The 23,679-nt window shown below is 46.2% G+C and overlaps 2 protein-coding genes across 10 annotated transcripts; one reads left to right on the top strand and one right to left on the bottom strand.

Annotated features, from left to right (window-relative positions):
- Window positions 1-7,378: 7,378 nt before the first annotated feature.
- On the top strand, window positions 7,379-12,778 carry LOC123105230 (60S ribosomal protein L5-1). 7 transcript variants are annotated; one of them, XR_006450737.1, is made up of 8 exons: window positions 7,379-8,496; window positions 8,880-8,914; window positions 9,024-9,072; window positions 9,154-9,306; window positions 9,504-9,673; window positions 9,759-9,872; window positions 11,521-11,579; window positions 11,658-12,778. XR_006450737.1 is itself a non-coding variant. In XM_044527252.1 (5 exons), the coding sequence occupies exons 1-5, from the start codon at window positions 8,416-8,418 to the stop codon at window positions 9,642-9,644; spliced, it is 459 nt and encodes a 152-aa protein (XP_044383187.1). In that variant the 5' UTR covers window positions 7,379-8,415; the 3' UTR covers window positions 9,645-12,769. The 7 variants fall into 7 exon arrangements, 1 of the variants encoding a protein (XP_044383187.1); XR_006450736.1 differs by having other exon boundaries at window positions 9,504-9,872; XR_006450735.1 differs by having other exon boundaries at window positions 9,759-11,579; window positions 11,658-12,768.
- A 3,923-nt stretch (window positions 12,779-16,701) lies between these two features.
- LOC123105231 (protein FAR1-RELATED SEQUENCE 5) lies at window positions 16,702-22,794 on the bottom strand. Of its 3 annotated transcripts, none has more exons than XM_044527256.1 (8): window positions 21,653-22,794; window positions 21,222-21,299; window positions 20,302-20,358; window positions 18,000-20,049; window positions 17,785-17,909; window positions 17,594-17,665; window positions 17,435-17,515; window positions 16,702-17,025 (listed from the first exon to the last, which is right to left on the bottom strand). In XM_044527256.1, exons 1-8 carry the CDS (start codon window positions 22,718-22,720, stop codon window positions 16,915-16,917), a joined length of 3,642 nt encoding a protein of 1,213 aa, XP_044383191.1. In that variant the 5' UTR covers window positions 22,721-22,794; the 3' UTR covers window positions 16,702-16,914. The 3 variants fall into 3 exon arrangements, with proteins under 3 accessions (XP_044383191.1, XP_044383190.1, XP_044383189.1); XM_044527255.1 differs by having other exon boundaries at window positions 17,435-17,509; window positions 17,991-20,049; window positions 21,653-22,791; XM_044527254.1 differs by having other exon boundaries at window positions 17,991-20,049; window positions 21,653-22,790.
- Between the last annotated feature and the right edge of the window lie 885 nt (window positions 22,795-23,679).

The following is a 23,679-nucleotide window of genomic DNA, read 5'->3' on the forward strand; positions in this document are numbered from 1 at the left end:
TTTTTAGTTTTTGAGCTGCTGGATATTCATCCAGTCATGCTTGTTACCTCTTCAGTCTGAACCAAATCAAGGATAAGCTAAATATTAAGGAACCCAACTTCTTTGGGTCATTCCGCAATGAAATATCACCAATCATTATCGCAACACCCACCATCACGAAAGACATATATTTATACCTCAGCAGACTCCATCACAAAGGTACCATATATTATCCCTCGAAAACTATAACTACACCTGATCTATTTACTCAAACCTATTACTGAACTTCCCAAAGATAGTTCTATTCTGTTGCTGGGCATATGGCTTGTTCAATGTCTCCCCTATTTAAGGTATGATAGTGAGCAGTAATTGGTAATAGTTTAGGCAGAATGCCCCAATTGCACATTAGAAAGTTTCTTGAGAGAAGTTTGTGTTGGACCGTTTGCATTAGTACTGTTAATTGATTGAATTACTTCGCATGACAATTCCATTGTCATCTCGGCATTTGGCTCAGGTATAGCACAACATATATGATGTGGGTGACCTATTAACCTATCATACATACCATTGAAAGATTGTGTTATTTTTTCTAACAAATTATCACTAACTTTTGCACTCAGTAGACTGATTCCTTTCAACAAAGTCAGAAGCATGTCTTATTTGTTCGAACTAATGTGCAGTCCGCGCGGACAATACCATTCTCCTGTCACAACTAGCACTAGTTGCATTCTTTATGGCTTTCAACCTGACATAACCTTTCACAATGAACTGTCATCCATCATTTACATCTTAGCAGACTCGGTCATAAAAGTACTACTATGGATATACCACCTCGAAAACTATGCACATACTTGGTCCATCACTAAGAATTGCAGGGGCATATGTTTAATTAACCATTTACTCAAACCTTCTACTGAATTTGCCGAGAGATAACCATTTGGCTGAGTTGAAAAGAATCAGCCTGCTAGAAGATAGTTATATTCTGTTGTTGGTCATACGGCTTGCTTGCTCTCTCAATCATTTAACCTATTCCCTCTCTCTCAGTTTACAAGGCGTGCGTGTATCCCTAGATCGTCAATTTGACCAATCTAATAGAAGTCATATATTACAAAAAAACATATCAAAACTTCAGATGTTCTATTTTCAAACGGTACAATTTTTGTGTTATATAGTTTATATTACGGTGATAAAATTAATAATCTAGATGTACGCGCACGCCTTGTAAACTGAAACGGAGAGAGTATGATAGTGCGCACTGAGCAGTAACTGATAATAATTATATGGAATGCCCTGATTGCTCATCAGAAAGTTTCTTGAGAGAAGTTTGTTTCGACCATTTACATTAGTATTGTCAAATGATTGAAATTTTACAGTCTTCACTTTGCATGAAACGAAATTTAATTGGAGATCACTGCCCACCCCTTATCAGTGTCACCTCAGCATTTGAGATATATTTTTCAGCCTTTCAGGTTTAGCACAAGATAACATCAATAGATCATGTTTTTTTCAACCAAATGGTCACTAAAATGTTGTACTCGGTAGACTGAATCCTTTCAGCTCAGCCAAAAGCACGTCTTCTTTGTAAAAGAGCATCTTAGAAGCACAAGCATAGCTTTTTTTCGAAACGGAGGCAAAAATATTTGCCTCATCGATTAATTAAGAAGAAGAGAGTTGCCCGGTTAATTTATGGAAAATCGAACGAAAACCGGTACAGACTCCCAAATACGGACTACTCGCAAAGTACGAAACACCAAAACTGCTCAAGCGGCCCTCTAAACAAGCAACAACCGCAACTCTCAATACTTGTAGAACACAATGAAACTCCTAGCGAGCACACCAACGAAAACTGACCACCCTCCATCATGAACCCACGGACGCCTTTCGGATGGCGTCACACTTCTTATTTTTCTTCTTCTTTGGTTTCTCCTTAGTTGACTTCTTCTTTGGAGGGTCACTTGTCTTGCCAGATGTCGGCTGATGAGCCACCCATTTGTCAAGAAAATCATAAAACTCATTGAATTTCTTAGTTTCATTGTCATCAACCAAGACGCTGCCAGAAGCCGACATCAACACACTGACCGCATCAACAACCTCAACCAAAGGAATCACCGACGCAACCTCATCGACCACAGGAACTGCCAACACGATGGACTCAGGCACCTTCAGTTGCTCACATGACTTTGGCAACACATGCCCCTCACACGAGGCCGCCGATGAGATGCTCTACTGTAGCGACCCGACCCGAACGGATCAAGTCTCTATGCTTAAGTGTCATCCCTGGATCGGTATGCTGACACACACAGCACTCGAGGATTTATAACAGAGGTAAATCACATGTATAAGTAACGTAAAATACTATTACCTCAATCCAAAATAGCGGAAGTAACAAGGTTGTGGATTCTCATCAACACCAACGGCAAAGTTGAGTGTAGAAACCGTAACCCTAACGTATCACTTACTTGTCGTAAGAAATCCTGCAACAGGAGACATTGCAGCCACAAAGGGTCAGTACATTGAATGTACTGGCAAATTCACACCATAGAGAATGATGAACAATGGCTATCACTACATGCATATTTGGCTGGTGGAAAAGCTCTATGGTTATAAGGTTTTGCGTAAAGTCAATTTTTCCCTACTGCAAAGGAATAAATTTTATTTAACTATCATGGTGGTTGTTGAACATTGAGAATGGTTGACAGCATTCTCAATCCCAATTAGGTAACATCATTAAACCCAACAAAATTAAATTTTAGAGTAACATGTTGAGATTCACATGATAATCCAGGTACTAGATACTCAAGATGTCCATAACCGGGGACACGGATAATCATGATTAGTTTATACACTCTGCAGAGGTTTGCGCACTTTTCCCCACAAGACTCGATCGCCTCCGTTTGGTTTCTCGCACTATATGGTGTTTGAGAAGACGGATGACCGAGACATAGTCTTTCAGAAGTGCTAGCACCTTACGATGGATAGACCGTTACACCTACTTTCCCCTACATCTGCTAGTTTACCCTGTAAGAGTTCGCACGACTTAATCAACTATGCTAGAGCCCATAATAGCTTGTGGCTGCACACGGAAGTTTCTAGTATGAAAAATCTCATGATCCCTTTGAGCCTGGGTGGCGGTCCGAAAAAAACAGGCAATCCTGGTCTACCTAGGTGCCTAGACAGGCAATCCTGGAATACCCAGGTACCTCAATCCACCCAGATGTGTGTTTAAGTTGCCACCTTAAGTAAACCATTAATTAACAATCTCACATCTGTCACGAAGACTCTCAAAACCCAATCCACGTCTACGAGCATAGCATGGCACTATAAGCATAACGTAATAGTAACTCCCAAGGTTTGAATGCAGGGCAATAGGTTCCTACCTCATCAACTACTTCCCAATACCCACATGTTATCAATCCTACTCATGCAATGTTTGAGGGTCAAACTAATGCATAAAAACTGGGTATGAAAGGGGATATGATCAAAGTGTGAACTTGCCTGCAATGTTGATGAAGATGATTCGCACTCAAAAATCTTGATAGATCTACTCGTCACACTCCGGTCAATCTATCGTAAGCAAGCAATAGTAATCACACATAACCCTTTCATTTAATTTAAATGGAAGAAGTCATATCATCTTCGCTCAAGGGTTTTGTATTTGAAAAATAATTTGAATTCATGGAGATCAGAAAGCAAATATGAAAGTTTGGGAAAGTTCTTTTATTCCCTCTCATTTAACTTTCAACAAGTTTTGAATTCACTCACTTTCAGACAATCAATCAAACAATCAATCAAATCTATCTATTTATTATAACATTCCAAAATTTAGAATTTTGGGATGTTACATCTACAGAGAGAGGAGAACCAGGGCTAAGACATAGCTCTCGTAGCTCGGGCATGACCTGCAACACCGGATCTTCAAGCACGACAATGGACTCGCCTGAGAGTGACGATGAACCGTTCTCAACATGAGGGGAGAAACATCCATATAACTCTTGCCTCCCTTCCTCCATAGAGCCAACTGTTGGGGATCGTAGCAATAATTCAAAAAAATTCCTACGTGTCACCAAGATCAATCTAGGAGATACTAGCAACGAGAGAGAGGGAGTGCATCTTCATACCCTTGAAGATTGCTAAGCGGAAGCGTTGCAAGAACGCGGTTGGTGGAGTCGTACACGCAGCAATTCAGGTCGCGGTCGATTCCGATCTAAGCGCCGAACAATGGCGCCTCCGCGTTCAACACACGTACAGCCCGGTGACGTCTCCCGCGCCTTGATCCAGCAAGGAGATAGGGAGAGGTTGGGGAAGACTCCGTCCAGCAGCAGCATGACGGCGTGGTGGTGGTGGAGGAGCGCGGTACTCCTGCAGGGCTTCGCCAAGCACTACGAGAGACGAGGAGGGAGAGAGGTAGGGCTACGCCTTGGGAGAGAGAGACTCATATGTTGTGCAGCCCCAAAACCTCCACTATATATAGTGGCAAGGGCAAGGGGAGGCGCCCTAGGGTTTCCCCTAGGGGGGCGGCGGCCAGGGCAGATGGGATCTCCCCCTTGGGTGACTTGGCCCCCAAGCCAGGAGGTGGGAACCCTAGATGGGGCGCCCCAAACCCCCTGGTCACGTGGGAATAGGTGAGGGGGGGCGCACAGCCCCTTAGTGGGCTGGTTTGCCCCCTTCCCTTGGCCCATGAAGCCCCCCAACACTTGTCGGGGCTCCCCAAACACCTTTCGGTCATGCTGGTCATCACCCGGTACCTCCGGAACACTTTCGGACTACAAAACCCTTCGTCCAATATACCAATCTTCACCTCCGGACCATTCCGGAACTCCTCGTGACATCTGGGATCTCATTCGGGACTCCGAACAACATTCGGTAACCGCGTACATACTTTCCCTATAACCCTAGCGTCATCGAACCTTAAGTGTGTAGACCCTACGGGCTCGGGAATAATGCAGACATGACCGAGACATCTCTCTGGTCAATAACCAACAGCAGGATCTGGATACCCATGTTGTCTCCCACATGTTCCACGATGATCTCATCGGATAAATCACGATGTCAAGGATTTAGTCAATCCCGTATACAATTTCCTTTGTCTACCGGTATAGTACTTGCCCGAGATTCGATCATCGGTATCCCGATACCTTGTTCAATCTCGTTACCGGCAAGTCTCTTTACTCGTTCTATAACACATCATCCTGTGATCAACTCCTTGGTCACATTGTGCACATTATGATGATGTCCTACCGAGTGGGCCCAGAGATACCTCTCCGTTTACACGGAGTGACAAATCCCAGTCTCGATTCGTGCCAACCCAACAGACACTTTCGGAGATATCCGTAGTGCACCTTTATAGCCACCCAGTTACGTTGTGGCGTTTGGTACACCCAAAGCATTCCTACAGTATTCGGGAGTTGCACAATCTCATGGTCTAAGGAAATGATACTTGACATTAGAAAAGCTTTAGCAGACGAACTATACGATCTTGTGCTAGGCTTAGGATTGGGTCTTGTCCATCACATCATTCTCCTAATGATGTGATCCCGTTATCAATGACATCCAATGTCCATGGTCAGGAAACCATGACCATCTATTGATCAACGAGCTAGTCGACTAGAGGCTTACTAGGAACATGTTGTGGTCTATGTATTCATACATGTATTACGATTTTCGGTTAATACAATTATAGTATGAACAATAGACAATTATCATGAACAAGAAAATACAATAATAACCATTTTATTATTGCCTCTAGGGCATATTTCCAACACCAACATCTTCCACGCCAGAAGGGCATGACATCGGAGTGGTCTGCGACCTAGCCGGTGCAAGGGAGAGCCTGCTAAGAGCAGCCTCCGCCCGCTCGAGAAAACTCTGAACCCGTGCCAGACAACTCTGCAACAATGTTGTCTGATCGGCCAAAAAGGACCGCAACATCAATATCGGGTGGGGTTGCTGAGCCAACGGTAGCAGAGACGACAGACGCCCAAGACCCGTGGTGAATCGCCTTGGAAGGGAGCACGGCTTTCATTGCACCCTTACATGAAGCTAGAGCAAGATGGCGCATGGAACCGAGGACTGGCGGCATGGCAAGGCATGCCAAAGAACTTAAAGGACGCCAAGGATTGCGGCATCCGCGTGCACGGTGACAATTCTCCAAGCAACGGGAGCACCGAAGCGGATCTCTGCAAGCGGCCGCACGATGCCCAGGAGCGAAGCATCTGCAACATCTACCGTGCAGCCAAGCAGGGATTGGACGCGGAGCCATTGCAGGGGCTAGCGACGTCGGGCGACGCGGATCATGCCGGGGCAACACCTCCTGCCATACCTCGCTCGCCTTCACCACCACGTCCGGCAGAGCAGCGACTGGGGCCGAGGCCTTGGCAGCAGGCGGTGTCATAGGGGTCGGCTCCTCTTCATCGTCATCGTCGCCGTCAGCGGCCAGAGAGGTCCATGACTCGGGCTCTGGCCGACCCGAGCCGAGATGCGGTGGCGCGACGGGGGAGCACATCCCCTCCGGGCCCTCCAAGATCGACGCAGCAGAGGCTTGCACGGGCAGTCGCGCGGGCGCACGCACAGGCGCAACCAACTTGCTCGGAGACACCACCGGCACCTTCCCTGACCCGCCAACAGCATGGACGGAGCGGCTCAGCGCCGGCGGGGCCCCGATCCAGATGGGATCGAGCAACAGACGGCGCTGGCTGCGGGACGACGCGCGGCGCGGAGCCAGCAGACATCTCAGCGGGAGGCGGCGACAGCGCGCTCGCTGGGGCGTGGAGCAGCGTTGGGGGTGGCCGACGGGGAGCTGCCGGTGAAGACGGGAGTGACGGCGCGGGGTCGCCGGGGCGCAGCTCCCACACCTGATTCCTAGCAGGAGGGAAGGGGGGAGCAGACGACGTGGAGGCCGGATCTGGGAGCGGCAGACGCAGGGGTGGCCGGAGCATGGAGATCCGGCCGGCGGCGGCCGCGCGCTCACGCGGGGACGACCGCGGTCGCGAGAGTCATACTCTCAGAGTGGAGAAGTTTTCGGGCAAATGTATGCGTTTCTTTTGATCTCAAAATGTTGTAATAATGTGCATTCCGCACGGACAATGCTAAAATGAGAACGATTCCTGCAATATCCCGACGGCCAAGCAAGCAAAATTTAGGTCAGGTTGCAAGGTGGACTGGATATTCCGCTAGGCCGCTGCGCCGTCCCGCAAAAAAGCCTGCAAAGCTGCTGCTGGGTCGGCCGTGTTTCCTCTAGCAGGCTCCAGCAGACGCGTCGCAAAACCGCGTTGGCGCTGCATAATACACGGAAGGCGTCGTATTTATTGGCCCTTCCGCTGCGGCGGACATGCATTTTAACATATAATGAGGCCGGCTAACTTGTCTCCTTGGTTGTCCCTCGATTTGCTTCGGTTTGGATCATTGGATGTTGGTCAAACTGTTTATTTTCGCGTTGGTGGACGTTGGATCTTCTTTGGTTCTCGTTTTCACCGTGCGATGAGTTCTCGGCAGACCATGACCTGTGGGCTCAGTCTCTCAGCCGATTGGCTGGGTGAGCCTTTTTCGGGCACGGACGGCCTAGCCTTTTTGGGGCACGGGCGGCCTCTCCTGCCGCGCCGCGTTCGTGCGTCGTGGGTGCTATGCGCGATTTACGCGTTATGCGGTTCCCGCTCGCCCCTGTGGTTCGCTTGTCGGTGACGCTGCAGGTGGGGTTGTATTCTCCTTGGTCCCGTGCGTCATTGTCCTGCCTCTTGCTTTTTTGTGTGTGTGTGGCCTCCCGCGTCTGGATTGGCTCGTGCCGAGTATGGAGCGAGGAGGGACGCCATCGCCATGCCGCGTCGCATCGTGAGGCGTACTGGAGGCTTCTTTTTCTTTGGGTCGTCTGTTACCTTTTCCTGTGTCGCTTTGACCCGTCGCCCACCTGCCTCGTCATCCCTCTCGTTGTCCTCTCTTAGGCATAGCCCTCTTCGTCTGCCCCAGGCCCAGCAAGCCCAGCAGGTGATGGAGGCGCCGCCCTAGTTGCGAGGAAGCCGCTGGAGGAAGAGCTCAACTTGGACATTGTCGACCGGAGGAGGGGATCGATTCGATCTGCAGAAGAGAGATAGTAGATGAGAGGGGGAGAGGGAAGGAAGGAGACGGATTCTATCTCCAAGAGAGAGAGAAGATGAGAGGGAAAGACTGATGGAAGGAGAGGAGGGAGAAAGAGAGAGGAAAGAGGAGAGGGAGGCGCGACAACAGACATGACAGGGTCAACAGTCGTCGTTTGCCTGCCCCGGCGAGGTAGGGCGCGACCTGAAGGTTGGTGGTGGCTCGATCCGCTTCTCGATCAGGACCTACGAGGAGGGTGGGGCTCGGGCGCGAGGTACGGCAGGCTGCGCTCCACCTCTTCCTCGAGGTGCATGTGCAGTGGGCAGACGGCAGCTCGCGCGGTGGTGCGGGGGCCTCAACGGGTGCGCAATGGGGACTCCATGCATCTCCTACGCTCCGCAACCCTTTCCTTCCCGACACAGCAGAAACAAGGATGCCGAGGCGGTTCAGGTTTGCCTTCACCTCCTCTCATTTGCAGCTTCATTCAAGCATATATATTAAATTGGTAGGTATTCCAGGGATTTAGCTTATGTATGGACTACACCTACATGGAGAAGTTTCCATGTACACATATCACTGAAAGTGGAATATATATTCCAAATGCCAACACAACCATAGTCCAATATGCAGAACTATTTGCGCCCACGCAGCACATACCTCTTCTACACTTACAAGTCTTCCTTTCCAGGATTGCCATGATGAGCTGCTACTGTAGTGCTTTATAATTTTTTTTGTCCCTTTGCTAAACTTTGTTCTCTTATTCTGATGCTATGATTTGTAATGGCTAGATGAGATTTGTGGTGAAAAGTTTCCTTTCTTTTGTTTACCTACAGATCTTGAATGCACGATTGATGATTTTGTTTGACAGGTTAGAAATCTAAATAATAAACATTTTTAAATTGTATAGTTGGTAAACATCGAAATACAAGAAAAATATACTAGCTTACTACAATGTTGTTTGATCAATTGCTTTGCAGGAGGCTCACTGATGGAGTATGCCTAATCTCAATTTATTGCATGGTGTTGGTATGTTTCTTTTATTCTATTTAGGAGGGTTCTAAACTATTAAGGGAAACATACAATTTATCAGTTTGAGACCTGCTTCAGTCTGTGTGCTGCTGCCGGGGGACTTTGGATGGTGGTCTTGATATTCCGCACAGTGACAAGAGATTTGCTGGCTTCAAGAAGAATGAGAAGTGGCTGGACACTGAGATTCACCGCAACTACATTTATGAAGATCATGTTGCAGACTGCATGAAGGTGAGTTGGATCCATTGTCCTTGTGGTATTATTATAATGCCATTTCTTCGTTCCCCTGGGCTATCGTTGTTGTATACATGAATTCTTTCTGAGCCTGATTCATCCATATAAAAGTATCCTAAAACAGTGCACTTTGTTCTTATTTCTGAAGCAGGTTACTGAATCTTGTTTTAACTTCTGCCCTACCCTTATTTCAGTCAATAGCTGATGAAGAACCTGAGGAGTACCAATTTCACTTTAGTGAGTACATCAAGAAGGGGATTGCGGCTGATGACATGGAAGCACTGTACAAGAAGGTTCATGCTACCATTCGTGATGATCCTACCATGGCAAAATAAACCAAGGAACCTCCGAAGACGCACAAGAGGTAGATGTATCTTGTTGTTTATTAAAGTCAGACAACTTATTTCAGCACTTTCATTGGATTGCAAGTACGGGACTGTTCGCTGCAGGTATAATCTCAGGAAGCGTTGAGACACAGCTTGCCTTGTATGTGATGTTGCAGCTCAAAATTAAGATGCTGTCAATCCAATAAGAGAAGCCAAGGAGCTATTGGCGATCGTGTGGTGCGTACTAGATCATGAAGTTTATCAGTATGCAGTAATGGCTATCATTTTTTTCTCATACTCATGTAGTCCATTCACTCCTAAACTGTATGTTCTTCTTTTGTTAAAACCTTGAAGTATTAAGATGTTAGGCTAAATATATTCCTTCATAATCAATAATAGAAATTTTTTCTATGTAATAAGATACAGTTTCATGCAAAAAATAATCTTGTCTTATATAGTTATATATCAAAACTATGGATTTGCTATGCACTTCTTGTGATCATTAGTGTTCACTGTTTTCCTTCGGATTTTGTTGGACACCTGCGGCATCGTGGTGTCGGATGCGACGGACGCTGCCAGGTCCGCCCATATCATGCTCAGGGAGCCTGGCCTCTTTAGTCGTGTTCTCCATCTTGCAGCACATGATGAACTACACTGTAGAGTTCAGCTGTGTTTCCCCTGTTTTCTTCTACTACAAGAGTTCTAATGATTTTTTTTGAGGGAAGAGTTCTAATGATTTGTACTGTTTGGCTGCAAATTTATGTTCTTTGCATCACCATATGGATAGTCATAACGATTGAAGAGATTTCAGAGAGTTTCACAATCTGACTCGAGTCACGGGCTATAGGTTAACTTTAATTGAATGGTAGTATGGGAGTAATAATTCTGAAATCTAGAAATGATCTTGTTTCTCATATAGATCTTTCTGGTAATCTGATCTACCTTTGCTGTATTAGTGGTGTTGGTTAGACATCAACAGTGATGCTTAAAATAGCTAAAGGTGATTGTTGTAGTTACTGGGATCCTCCAAGTGGATCATAATAATGATGAAAAAACATAACCAAAAAAACATAAACTGGATTAAAAGGGAACCCACTTTCTAGGATTGTGGGCTGAAGAGAGAATGGATACAGGCTTTGTCTCAAGGAGATTATCTGACAAGAATGAATTAGTCATCAACAGTTGAGGTGCAGCGAACCTTCTTACTTGCTCCACCTTGTTATTCTCTTCTTTTTTCTCCTTCGTTGTTGTGTCGCTCGACTGCATCTTTATTAGTTCAAACTCATGCTTGTTTTAGCTAGGATGAATTTAGGAATGGTTGCCATTTCATGGTACAGTTGAGCTGATGTTGAGTATGTGTTTGTGTGTAGCGGTTCATTTCCTCCTTTTCTTTCTGCAACATTTCGTTCACTTGCTTATAGAAAGATTCATCACATAGGCCTTTAGCTTGATTGTTCCGCATACCATGAGAACCAGCATGAATTTGGATATATGTTTCTGCAGATTTCAGAATGTATCCAAGATTGCAGGGAAGTTAATTACACCATCTCTGGAAGATGGACTGTGGAAGATGTACATAGCCCCTCAGTTATTTCACTTTGTCCTGGATTAATAACAGATTACTAATTTATTTGTTTAAACAGGGCGGGTTATTTACGAAAGTATTTTCTATGCAGAACTGATTAGCATTAACTCTAGACCATTTACTATTGACTGGATAATTTACATGTTGGCAAGGACTTATTCCTGCAGCCTGGTCATAATTGCTCAGCCAATTTCCCAACCCAAATCCAGAACCACTTCATTTTTAGATCTTTACGTGCTTCATGAAATGCCTTAGTGATTAAGCTCTGCACTTTGTTTTTCTTTGTTCTCCTGCTCACAGAAACCGATGGCTGCAAGACCGAGAGAAGCATTAGGAACTGGTCCGCAGCGTCTTCCAGTGTATGCATACACACAATTCGCTTTCCTTTTCTTTTCACACTTTTTATAGATGATGTGGTTGAGTTCCTCTTCTTGTAGTGTTGTCTGCAAGGCCGAAGGGTGTGAGCAATTTCATCGAGGCTGATGCAATCTTTGAACCAGTAGTGACGCTAGTGCCTGTATATCCCATGACTGGTTCTTTCAGCTCAATATCCATACACTACTTGTTTGTATTCTGTATTCCAGTGCAAATTATGATTGTTGCTAAACACTCTTGCATGTAACTGCACTACTATCTGCTCTAAAAAATGTCACTGCACTACCACAATGCTAGCATGCATTCCTTTTCACATCTAACACTTATTGAATTGTTCATCTTCTTTCTCCTCTGTTTGTCACAAAGATTCTTCTATAACAACCTCTTTAAGGAGATCAACTAATCTTCTTGTCGCAGTTTTTGTTGAAACATTGATTAGGTGCTCCAAGAATGTATGTGAGCTTGACATTGTATTTAACGGCATCAAGGTACAATGATTCTCTTTGTTTGTATTTTATTCTGGAATGTCACTGTCATAATAAATAAAGTCCAGAAAAGCATTGGTGTTTTTATCTTCGCATGTACTCCCTCCGTTCCTAAATATAAATCTTTTTAGAGATTTCAATAAGAACTACATACGGATGTATATAGACAAGCAGACGCTTTTTTGTAGCTTAGTTTCATATGTTGAACTGCGTTGTTGAGTGCAGTGCATAGGCTCTTTATAAATTGCTCAGTAGGCAATCAACGCGGCACATGTGGGGGCTGTGAGAGCTGTGAATGGCATCGGTCTTGTCATACTTATGAGCAGGAGCACGGGCCACATTACTCTTCATGCCACTCTGAGCAGCCGAGATGTTGACTGCTGCTTGAATCCTGAGATTGATTTCCACGTTGTAATAGAAGGGAGGCCTGTTTGAGTTCCTGTATGAAAGGGTAAATAAGAAGGGGCATGTTTTCATGGTAGTTGTTGAAGGTGTTGGTCAGGAGTTGATTACCCGGACCGATGACCAGAACCAAGAGTAGGATGAGTATGTTAAGGGCATCTCCAGCCGCGCCCCCAACAGGCCCCCCGGGGCCACTTTTTCGGTGCCGGCGCCGAAAAAACGACCCAGTCGCGCCCTCAGGACGCCAAAAATTGCCGGTTCGGACCTTTTTTCCGCCCGGCGGTCACAGGCCGAACCCAGCGCGCTGGAAAGCAGTTGGGGGCTCCGGCGCTAGGGAAAAGCATGCCTGGCCCACACCGACAGGGGAAAAGTCAAGGTTTTCTTCCCCCGACTCGCCTCGCACCCCCCGCGCCCTCGGCCACCACTAGCTATATCCCGGCGACGGCCGCCTCCCTACTCCGCTAGATAGCCATTCCCCGCCGGAAAATAGCAGCGCTTCGCCGCGGCAGCCCCTCCCACAGCAGCTGGGCATTTTCGGCCGCCGTTTCCGGCCGCGGAGGCGTGGTTTAACGGCGGGTACACGCCCACCGAGCGCAAGGTGTTCGGCGTTTTGCCTGTCTCGGCGATGGACTCGGATGAGGAGGAAGAGCTCGCCGTGCTGCTGGAGGAGGAAGCCGCGGCCGACGTCCAGAAAGAAGAGCATCTCATGGTGCTCGCCGCCCTCGCCCAGCTGCTGGCGAGCAATGAAAAGCCGCGGCGAGGTGGCTCGGTGCCGGGGCGGGTGAAAGCAAAGAACCGGCATCATCTCCAAGGCTATTGCATGCTCTACTCCGACTACTTCGCCGATGCTCCACTTCATGGCGAGAGAACATTTCGGCGCCGTTATCGGATGAGCCGAAAGCTCTTCCTCATGATTGTGAATTTCATCCGGGAGTTCGACAACTACTTCAAGTGCAAGATGGATTGCACTGGAGCTCTTGGATTCACCTCCATCCAGAAGTGCACGACAGCGATGAGGATGCTTGCATATGGAGCTCCCAGTGATTCACTCGACGACTATGGGCGCATGGCCGAGTCCACCAGTATAGAGTGTTTCTACAACTTCTGTCGGGCAGTGGTGGCAGTGTTTGGGCCACAATACTTGAGAACACCCAATGCGGAAGACACTGCTCGGATCCTAGCCCAGAATGCAGCAAGAGGATTTCTTGGGATGCTTGGAAGCATCTACTACATGCATTGGAAATGGAAGAATTGCCCATTTGGTTGGCAGGGGATGTACAAAGGCGCCAAAGGCAGTTGCAGTGTGGTGCTTGAGGCGGTAGCCACACAGGACCTTTGGATTTGGCACTCCTTCTTTGGTATTGCCAGGAACTCACAATGACATCAACGTGCTGCAGTGCTCTCCTGTTTTTGCTAAGCTCGTTGAGGGCCGTTCTCCTCCGGTGAACTTCGAGATCAACGGGCACCAATACAACAAGGGGTACTATCTAGCTGACGGCATCTATCCGAGATGGTCGACATTTGTGAAGACGATCTCAAACCCTGTGGCAGGAGGCAAGAACGCCTGGTTTGCGAAGCTTCAGGAGGCTTGCAGGAAGGATGTCGAGCAGGCATTTGGTGTGCTTCAATCTCGATTTGCTGTTGTTCGGTACCCCGCTCAGACCTGGTCCAAAGATCAAATGTGGGAGATTATGACTTGTTGTGTCATCTTGCACAACATGATCATCGAGAGCGAGCAAGAAGACCCAGTGTTTGACACTGAACCATACTACAGGCAGGGTCCTCTAGCCAAAGTTGATCACTAGCTATCGGCAACTTGGACTGCCTATCTCAGTATGCGTCAGGAGATCCAAGACCCACAGGTGCATCATCAACTGCAGAAAGATCTGATTGAGCACCTATGGAGGCTCAAGGGGGACGCCGTGTGATGAAATACGAGTTTTTATTTGTTGAACTATATAATTTGTATTAAACTATTTGTTGTTATACTATTTTGTTGAAGTATTTGATTTTTCTGTGATGAAATATGTGATAAGAAATAATTGTGTTGATAATTGAACGCCGAGACACGGCGAAACCACGCCGAATATGGGCCTATTCTCGCCCATATGGCCCGTTTATTCGCCGAAATTGGGCTGCAAAGTGGGCCAATTTCGGCGCCTGGAGGCGAGCTGGGGGCGACGACTGGGCGCAAAACTGCCCCCAGCGCCGATTGTATCGCCGGCTCGCCCCCAGGGGGCGATTTTTATGCGTCCGGGGGGGGGGGGGGCAACGACTGGAGATGCCCTAACATGTTGTTCCTTGACGTTGGCCTTCTTTTATAAAGTTTACATGCAACTCTCCTCCATGGTTAAAAAACCAATTTCGTTTTGTTTCTTTGACGGTTACTCATTTCTCTTACCGTTGTTGTATCAAAACAATTGTATTTTTGTTGATGGCCGCTTGGGCTCATTTTCTAGGAGAATGAGATGTGGGATAATCTACTCTGAAATGCTTGGTTCCCTTCAAACAATTTATAAGCTAACTAATTTTGGCTGCTGCTGCACATGAAACAATTGTACTATGTTGTTGCCATCTTGCCTTTTATGTGAGCTTAAACACACAATCAATTAAAATTTTACTAAGTTCATACTGGATGTATTTGCTCAAACAAAGTTGTTGAAAATGCAAATACTTTTAACGACTACATGATTTTAAATGAGACTCTGCGCCATTTGGCGCAACAGGTCATGTTATACAAATATATTTTTTTAGCGCAATGGGTCATACAATTTTTTTTTTCAAATTCAGATTTCGCAATGTGATAAACATATTTTCAATATAGCATGGTTTAACACATGGGTTTTCTGACTACCAATATCAAATATGTCCTTGCAAAATAAAACAATTTTCATCGACAACATGGCTTTAGCGGGTCTCTGCGCCATTTGGCGCAACGGGTCAACTAGTTGTATCAATTGGAGCTGGAGCTCTGTCGCGACCCGTCTTAGGAGCTGCAGGCTCGGCAGGCCCGGAGGATGGATCAACAATGTGACTGATCAGACTGAGGCCAGTTACCTGTAAGAGTCAGTAGCACCATCCTGAATTAAGCTAGATTCCCTCAAAAAAAAAAGAATTAAGCTAGACATCAGGATCATCCATCAGGCTGCTAGGATCAGCATTATATGTGTTCCATCGGAGTGTCCATCTCTTGTCCAGTTTCAGTTATAACTAGAGAGTGCCGAGGGCCGGTCACTGTGGAGTTCAGAGACACGGTTGAAGTGTCATATCCTATTGGGGCCAAGCCGAAACCATGACCCCAAGGTCCATATCCAGGAGCGAGATGGCCAAGCACATATGACACCTGATTGGCAACATTCAGCGGGAGCAAGCTGAAAAAACAGACGTAAAGGGGTTTCCTTGGAAAGAAAAGGTTGCATGTATACCAGTGTTCACAAAACTAACAGTTACAGTCCTCACTTGATACTTGATTGAGAATCTCGTGAGCTACTGGGTTGGAAGCAAGTGATGCGTTAGCTTGTTGAGGAGCCAGCGAGGCAAACAGAGGAATTGTCTGGAGATCTTCAGGGGGCACGGCACACTAGAGCTGGAAGAAGAGTGTTCGGAAATAGACCCATTCCACACAGTATATGTGCTTCTGCAGTTCTGAATGTGAACGTTGCTGTCATGAGAACGATTGGTTGCTGACGGTGCTGCCGTGCTGTCCGCTAAAAATCAAGCGGCCCGAAGGCGGGCAACCGCGGTGGCCGCTAAAAAAGCTGGCTTCCGCTTTGGTGTTTGGCGGGCAGCCGCCTGCAACCTCAGATGCTGCAGATGAACAAAGAATCAAAGATGAGATCACGGAGAACAAGATTAAGGCTTACCTCGATATGTACGATAAGCCTCTTTCTTCGCACCGATCCACGCTTTGGCGGGTGTCAACAAAATGGCAAACTTGTTAATGATAGTCCATGATCCCTTGCTCATGACCAGCGGCTGGTGGTTTTGGGATTCGGCTCCCTTGTATCTGGCTCAGACAATGTTCCTTGATGTTATGCATGCCGTCCGAATATGTCCATCTAAACCTTACCCCCAGGCTCTAGTCTTCCTTTTTGTGCTTTTACTTTATGTATTCCAGTTCTCGCCCAGTTTTCCCTCAGTTAACTAGGCAACTTTCCTCTTATATGAAAAGGGCAGAGCTCCTGGCCTTGCCTCATCAAGTATTTCAAAACAAAAAAACTAGTAATAATTGCACTTTTATGGCTTTCAACGCGGCGTAACCTTTTCACCCATAGTATAAAGGTTTGGTCCAGGTTTTACCAGTGCCACATATTTTCATTAATATAAACAAGGTGGGCCAGGGAGGACAGCTCAGTTTCTACATTATTTTTCGTTACATGATTTACAGCTAGGATAGTTGAGTTTCTACATTCTGGCATAAACACATGCTACATCACAGGAAATCCCATACTGGGATGGTGTACTGGCCTTGATCCGTGGTCTGGTGGCCCAGCTGAGGATTACTGCTAAGAAATTGCAATGACTGGATATCTGGAGGGGGAGCCTGCACCAAAACACGACGAAAACTAGATATCATCATTTTGCCTTCTTAAAAAAATTAGCCAACAAGGTGTTGAATGAGCTCATGCTATGTAATGCTGATTACAGTCACTTGACCGACTACATCAACTACTCCCTCCGTTCGGAATTACTTGTTGCAGAAATGGATGTATCTAGATGTATTTTAGTTCTAGATACATCCATATCCGAGACAAGTAATTCCGAACGGAGGGAGTACATGAATATCTCCCATGGAGAGAACTTGTTATAGAGGGGTATGTAAGGATATGAAATCAATGCTCACTTAAAAGTCCTACCCTAGCAACTGTTGAAGAAATAATTGGAGTAAAATCCCATGAGAAGGACAACACAGGTGTAACCAACCATAGAGTAATGCACAAATGTAGAATCACCTGGTGCATTTGAGGACCGCCATGAAAGGGTGATTGTTGTAGATGAGGTTGCTGAAGATGAACAGGTGATTGTTCCTGCATCTATCGACACACCGATATGTAGTGACAGCAAAGTATAAATTGTATTGCTTTTTCAAGAAATTAAAAAATGTCCATTACCTGCCCAAATGGCGTCATCCCAGAAAATCCTTGAAGAGAATTAAGACCAAACTGCTGTGTAACATATGGTGCCTGTTTCGATAAAGCTATAATATATCAGACTTAACTACAAACTACAATATTCATCATCTTATCTGTTCATCAAAACAGGGGTTTATGGAAAGAGAAGTAGAAGGAAATATAAGTTTTACCTGCATTATATGATTTGGGGCAAGGAACTGGTTGGTTGGAGTACTCATGTGATTCGGGATGTCATTCGATATTGTGGGAGCAAGAACCCTAAGTGGGAGTTCAGCCTCCTCAGGCTCCACTAGACCTGCAACAATTTAATAAGATCAGACACTGATCATGTATTCACGTTCAATCCAGCATGGAGCAGCTTAGGTGATGAACATACCTTGTCTACCTTTTTTCTTTTTACTTGATTCAAGAGGACTTTGCTGCTGGCGACGATTCTCTACATTTTTATTTTTCTTACTACTTGCTCTGCGAGGTTCACTGTTGCTGGTATCATTCTGAGGCAAATTTGGCTGTTGACTTCTCATGATAGTGCTTAAGGAAGGCTTGTCATGCAACTTTGCTTGCAAAAGAAGCTCAACTTGCTCCAGGAGCTGATCATATTGGCTCTCCATAAATCTCTGACCTTCAATGTTTTCTGCAGCCTTTGCTGCCACTTTATATAAAGTTCGATACAGCGAATTGTGCCGTTTAGACACCGTGAACTTGGGATCTTCATCCACAGCAGCAAAACCGAAGTTCTCCTTTGGAGATTCACTCTGAGCATCCTTTCGCCATCTTTTCAAAATATATTGTGGTGGAAGTTCTTTGATATTTTTTATCTCAAGAACTTTCAGTACATGGCAACATGGAAGGCCTACGAATTCAAACTTCTTGCAGCTACAAACGACCATATATTCTGATGAGTCAAATCTAACAAAATGGACTTGAGGTCTGTTTTTGACAGTTACCTCATACTCGGATATTGGTCCAATTTCACCACAGCAATAAACCATGCAGGACAAGACCAGTTCAAATTCTAACCTGAACATCTCAAACAGTGCAGGAGTATATGTATTAGCAGCTTGCCAGAGTAACCGCAGAGGTGGTACCCTCTGTGTCATTTGAACTCCAAGGTAGTCAGCTTGTTGTTCAGCTAGACGTTTCTCCTCCAAAAATTTATCATATCTGTTGAAGAAGTATGGAAGATCTATTTCTGTTTTAAGAACACCTGTCAGGATGGCATCCATGTTATCACTTCGGAGTGTGGCTGCAATATCTGCACAGAATATATCACGCCCATAAGGCAAAGCCCATCTTTCTCTATCCTCATACAATTTACTTAGCCACTCGTTGTCTTTCAGATTGTACTTCGCCAAGAGGATTTCCCAGCTAGACAAGAAGTCCCCCTCCTCCTCATAGTCATACAAAGACCGACTAAAATCATGGGCAAAAGTTTCCGAACCTTGGAATGTATCGCTTAGTACCTTGGTGGCATTTTGATATAAATGCAACAGTGAGAAGCGATGGGCAGTCCCTGGCCAAGCAGAAGCAACTGCATCGCTTATTGCTGTAGAGCGATCAGTCAAAACTGTTCTTGGCTGCTTACCGCTCATAGCAGACTTGAAAGTTTCAAACAACCACTTGAAGGATTCGACTGATTCATCATAAATAAATGCTGTACCAAATATGGTTGGCTCCTTATGATGGTTAACTCCAATGAACAACAACAAAGGCCTACAATAATCACTTGTGCTATACCTTGTGTCAACACATACTACATCACCGAAGTAGTTAAAGTCCATCACTGATTTAACATCTGCCCAGAATACATTTCTGAATTGGTCGTCTTCATCCACTTGAATGGAACAAAAGAATGAAGGATTCTTGCCTTTCATCCTCTGTAAATATTCAGAAATTGCCTGAGCATCGCCTGATTGCATATCCTTCGTGTGTCTTGTCCTTACGTAATTTTTATAATCATTTGGTATCAAAACAACTTTTGGTGGATCCGGAGGCTGCTGTAACTTTGCTAATAACTTCTGTGATCTAAGAATCTGAATGTCCACCAAGGGAGCTTCAAGATCATGATTATGATCAGCCACATACTCAGTCACAACATATTTGCCGCTAGTAGTGATTCTAACAGTCATGTGTGCTTCGCAGCCAGTTCTTATTTCTGCTCGTTGTTTCTTTGGCTCAGCAGTAACACTTTTAGGATGGAAGCCCTCTTTAGAACATACATAAGACCGAGACCTCGTAACATTATTTGCTGTTTTCTCAGAGCATCCTTTTCGGACATTGAATCCTGCAGTTCCAGCATAGCTGACATAAAACTCATAGGCCTTGTCTTCATTCAGGAAAACCATACCAACTTTTGGTTCTCCTCCAGGCCCAGCTACTACTTCAGTTTCTGGATCCTGTTCCGCTTCAACTATTTCATCTTCTTTACTCTCAGGCTGGACAATAGGGAAAACAATCATACATGTTATAGTGAATGGCCGTTTCAAATATGCAAATGTAATAATTCATATGGAAGAAATGGTGTAAACTCACAGAATTCATTATTCCCTTTCTATGTTACATAATAGAAGAAAAATATTATATCAAAAGATTCATACAGAGAACTCAAACAAGTATCTCCTATGCAACACTTGCAGAGAAAAAGTCAAACATATCATTACAATTGAACATTTTGCACACAAGCTTACCTTCTTTTCATTTTTAAGATTTTGCTTCTCAAGACGTTTTGAACGCCTTTCTGACGGCTGCCAAGAACAAGAATAAGAAAGCATAAAAATAATGAGATAAATGTCACAGAAATGCTTCACATTTACTCTGAAAAAACTAATACATGGAGGCAAGTTAACGCTTGTTGATTCGAATAATTTGCACATTCATGAGACGAGATACAGCAGGTCAGATAAATTAGAATTGTGTTAGCATACAAGAGTTGCAAAGTGGAGGTAAGTACAAACCACCCACAAATCACATAAAATTAGTTCAGCGAAGGCAACAAGAAGAGCTACAGATAATCTGTTGAAACCAGCCCCATAGAAGTTAAGAGTTATACATCAATGAAATGCGGGTACATAGTGAACATTTTCTTCTATAAAATTAAGTTTATTAGCAACAGAAAGTGGCTACACAAATGAAGTAACAACACATATCTGTCATGTGGGGCAGAATGTATGGCGCAGGCACAATGATAAGGACAGGCAGCCTACTGCTTGATCCTCACGATAGCCTAGGGGATCCCCGTATCAATTAGTTTCCAAGTTTGTTAGTGCTTGCCTTATGTCGTAAGCCTTCCTTTTACCCCAACCATCTATATTCTAGCTATGTAAAGCTATCAATAAACAGAAAACGAGATTAGGCTCCAACCCTAAGCACATGACAATATCTTCCATAGAAAAGGTGCCAATTTATTTGCGAGTATGTATGAGACTGCAGTCGGTTGTAGCTTGTGAGTCCTGACAGTGAGATGACAATTAGACACCAACTGAGTGCTACCATTTTTCTTTCATTGGATAACTAACCACCCACTTAATGGAAACTGCTAACAGCGAAAGAACACAGTGATGCAGCGCATTCGCAAATACAAATATTGCTGATATGCAAGCAAAGTTACCAGCGGTCCGTCGCTTGACAGAAATCTACCTCCATCACCACGCTTACGCCTTTCCGCCAAAGCTTGGCATGAGACAATCTAAAATGGACAAGAACACGTACTTACCAAATAAGCAAAGGATCATACAATATTATATTTATATCTACGATTACTTTCAGTTGATATAGGGCCGATTACCCAGACACTTGAACATTCTAACATATGTTTATGTCCTGATATATGCAACACACATTGGTAAAAACAGGCCATAAATATTGATGTGCCAGGTATATAACCTTTTTTCTGAAATGAGCAAGTATGTGGGCCTCATTGTAGCAATGAGGCCTACTTACATCGTATTCTACAGTCCACAATCCACATAATACAGTATTGCAAATTATGATATATTCTATATCACCATCACAACAAACAGCAAGGTGGAAGTGATTTACCTTGGCAGGCCTGCCCGAGGCAGGTCTGCTCTGTCGCTTCGAGAGATACTTATTAAGTATCTTCTTTCTCTCATCAACAGCGCACTGCGACGCCATCACACCAAGGTCCGTCGACACACATGCCTGAAGGGCATTATCCTCTGTAACAGCCTTTCTCGGCCTCCCCCTCCCTCTCTTTTCCTTGACCTCCACCTCCTTTTCCATTTCACCCTCATGAGCATCAGAATTAGCATCGTCGCCGTCACCGAGGTCATGGGCACCATCCTGTGCAGCATCCTCCACCTCAACATGTTCCTCCTCCAGTTCGACGACAGACTCGACATCCTTCTCCACAGCATCCTTCTTATCCCCACCTCTCCCCAAATTCTCCGTACTAGGTACTGCTTGCCCATTCCCTGTGCCTGCTGTTGCGACACCCTTCTCCACCGAGTTCTTCACCTTGATCACCGGCGTGCTCTTCTTCCCGGGCTTGCGGCCCCTCTTCTTATGCGCCCCAACCTTCCCTTCCCCTTCCCCTTCCCCCGCGGCACCCTCCTCCACCTCCTTCGGGGCTGCCGAATCCTTGGCTTTGTTACCCTTCCTGTAGGAGTAATTGCCTCTGCAGCAGAGGAACCGCTGCATGATCATGCCCCCCGTGCCGGCCGAGCGGCGGTTGGAGCCGGTGCGCGCCTTGAACCCGGCCCTCTCGCCGTAGCCGTAGTAGAAGCCCTTGGCGTCCTGGACGGAGTCGAACTCCATCCCTAGCTCCGGCGCGGCCGCGGCCGCGGAGGGGGCAGCCTCCCCCGTAGCCGCCGCTTCCAGCACGTGGTTGTGCTCCACCACCAGCTTGGACACCTTCCACTTGCCCTCATCCCCGCCCACCCCGCCGTCCTTCCTCACCACCTCCATCATCGCCCTGCACCGTTCGTCGGGCGGTCCCGCGGGCGCTGGCGACGCCTCCTCCTCGCTGGCGGGGCCGGCCTGGCGGAGCGAGAGGTAGCCGCGGGAGAGCGGCTCGCCGGGCTCCGCCGGCGGGGGCGGATCGGAGGAGCTCGCGGGCGGCCCCAGCGGCGGCGGCGCGTCGGCCATGCTCGGGGCGGGGGTTTGGGCGGGGTTTGAAATGGCGCGGGTTTGGGCGGGGGCGGGGGATGGGGTGGGGGTGGAGATCGGGTGTGGGGAGGAGGCGTCTTGCCCTGGCTGCGGCGGCCGGCGGGAGTGGGGGACGGGTGGGTGGGTGGATGCGGAGAAGGGTGTGGGTGTCAAAGGCTGCGCGCACGGGCGTCGGCTCCCTGGCGCGTGGGGTCAGGGGCGGCGTGGCCCAGGTGTCATCGGGTGTGAGCCTGGAAGCGAGTGTGGCGCTAGGGGGCCGCCGATGGGGCTCCTGGTCGGCGACCTGAGGAGGGAGACGGTGTGGCGCCTCTGAGCGCGCGACGCGTGGCCCGCCACGGTAGGGGATTGGCATGCCGCAGGTGGGCCGACGATGTCAGTGCACACATTTTTATCACGATCGTCTACGAATTACTCCCTCCGTTCTACTCCCTCATTTCCGAATTACTTGTCGCATGTATGAATGTATCTAAATGTATTTTAATTCTATATACATCCATTTCTGCGATGAATAATTTAGAACGAAGGGAATATAATGTAAGATTTTTTTTACACTAATATAATGTCAAAAAACGTCTTACATCATGAGACTAAGAAAGTATGATTTATTACCGATGTGGAAAGGGAAAGAAAATACGAGTTCCTCGTGCAACCTATATGCACTTTGGAATTATTATCATTGCTAGAGGATTGAGATAGGAAGTAGAGTGACAACCAGTGTAGTGCACAAACGGCAGTTTTCGATTCGCGTGAAGAAAAAAAATCACTGCTCGTATTCCAACGTAAAGAAAATGTAGAAAGGACCATACATGAGATGCGCAAATGGATACACTAGGGACACTTGTGCCCCCCAAAAACAAAGGAATTCTTTGAAGCCTCTGGAATGAACGATCTGATAGATCGTTGTCGGACTCTGTTGTCATTGAATCATCAAAAGGGGA

Source organism: Triticum aestivum, chromosome 5A (assembly GCF_018294505.1).
Source record: "Triticum aestivum cultivar Chinese Spring chromosome 5A, IWGSC CS RefSeq v2.1, whole genome shotgun sequence".
Lineage (NCBI taxonomy): Eukaryota > Viridiplantae > Streptophyta > Magnoliopsida > Poales > Poaceae > Triticum > Triticum aestivum.

Excerpts from the sequence above, each read along its gene's own strand:
- LOC123105230 (XM_044527252.1), top strand. The coding sequence starts at position 8,416 with ATGGGGACTCCATGCATCTCCTACGCTCCGCAACCCTTTCCTTCCCGA. Across the intron at positions 8,915-9,023 it reads TTGATGATTTTGTTTGACAG|GAGGCTCACTGATGGAGTAT; the intron begins GTTAGAAATCTA and ends ATTGCTTTGCAG. Across the intron at positions 9,307-9,503 it reads ATGTTGCAGACTGCATGAAG|TCAATAGCTGATGAAGAACC; the intron begins GTGAGTTGGATC and ends CCCTTATTTCAG.
- LOC123105231 (XM_044527254.1), bottom strand. The coding sequence starts at position 22,720 with ATGGCCGACGCGCCGCCGCCGCTGGGGCCGCCCGCGAGCTCCTCCGAT. Across the intron at positions 17,910-17,990 it reads AAAGAAAAAAGGTAGACAAG|GTCTAGTGGAGCCTGAGGAG; the intron begins GTATGTTCATCA and ends AAATTGTTGCAG. Across the intron at positions 17,026-17,434 it reads GCGGTCCTCAAATGCACCAG|GCTCCCCCTCCAGATATCCA; the intron begins GTGATTCTACAT and ends GTTTTGGTGCAG.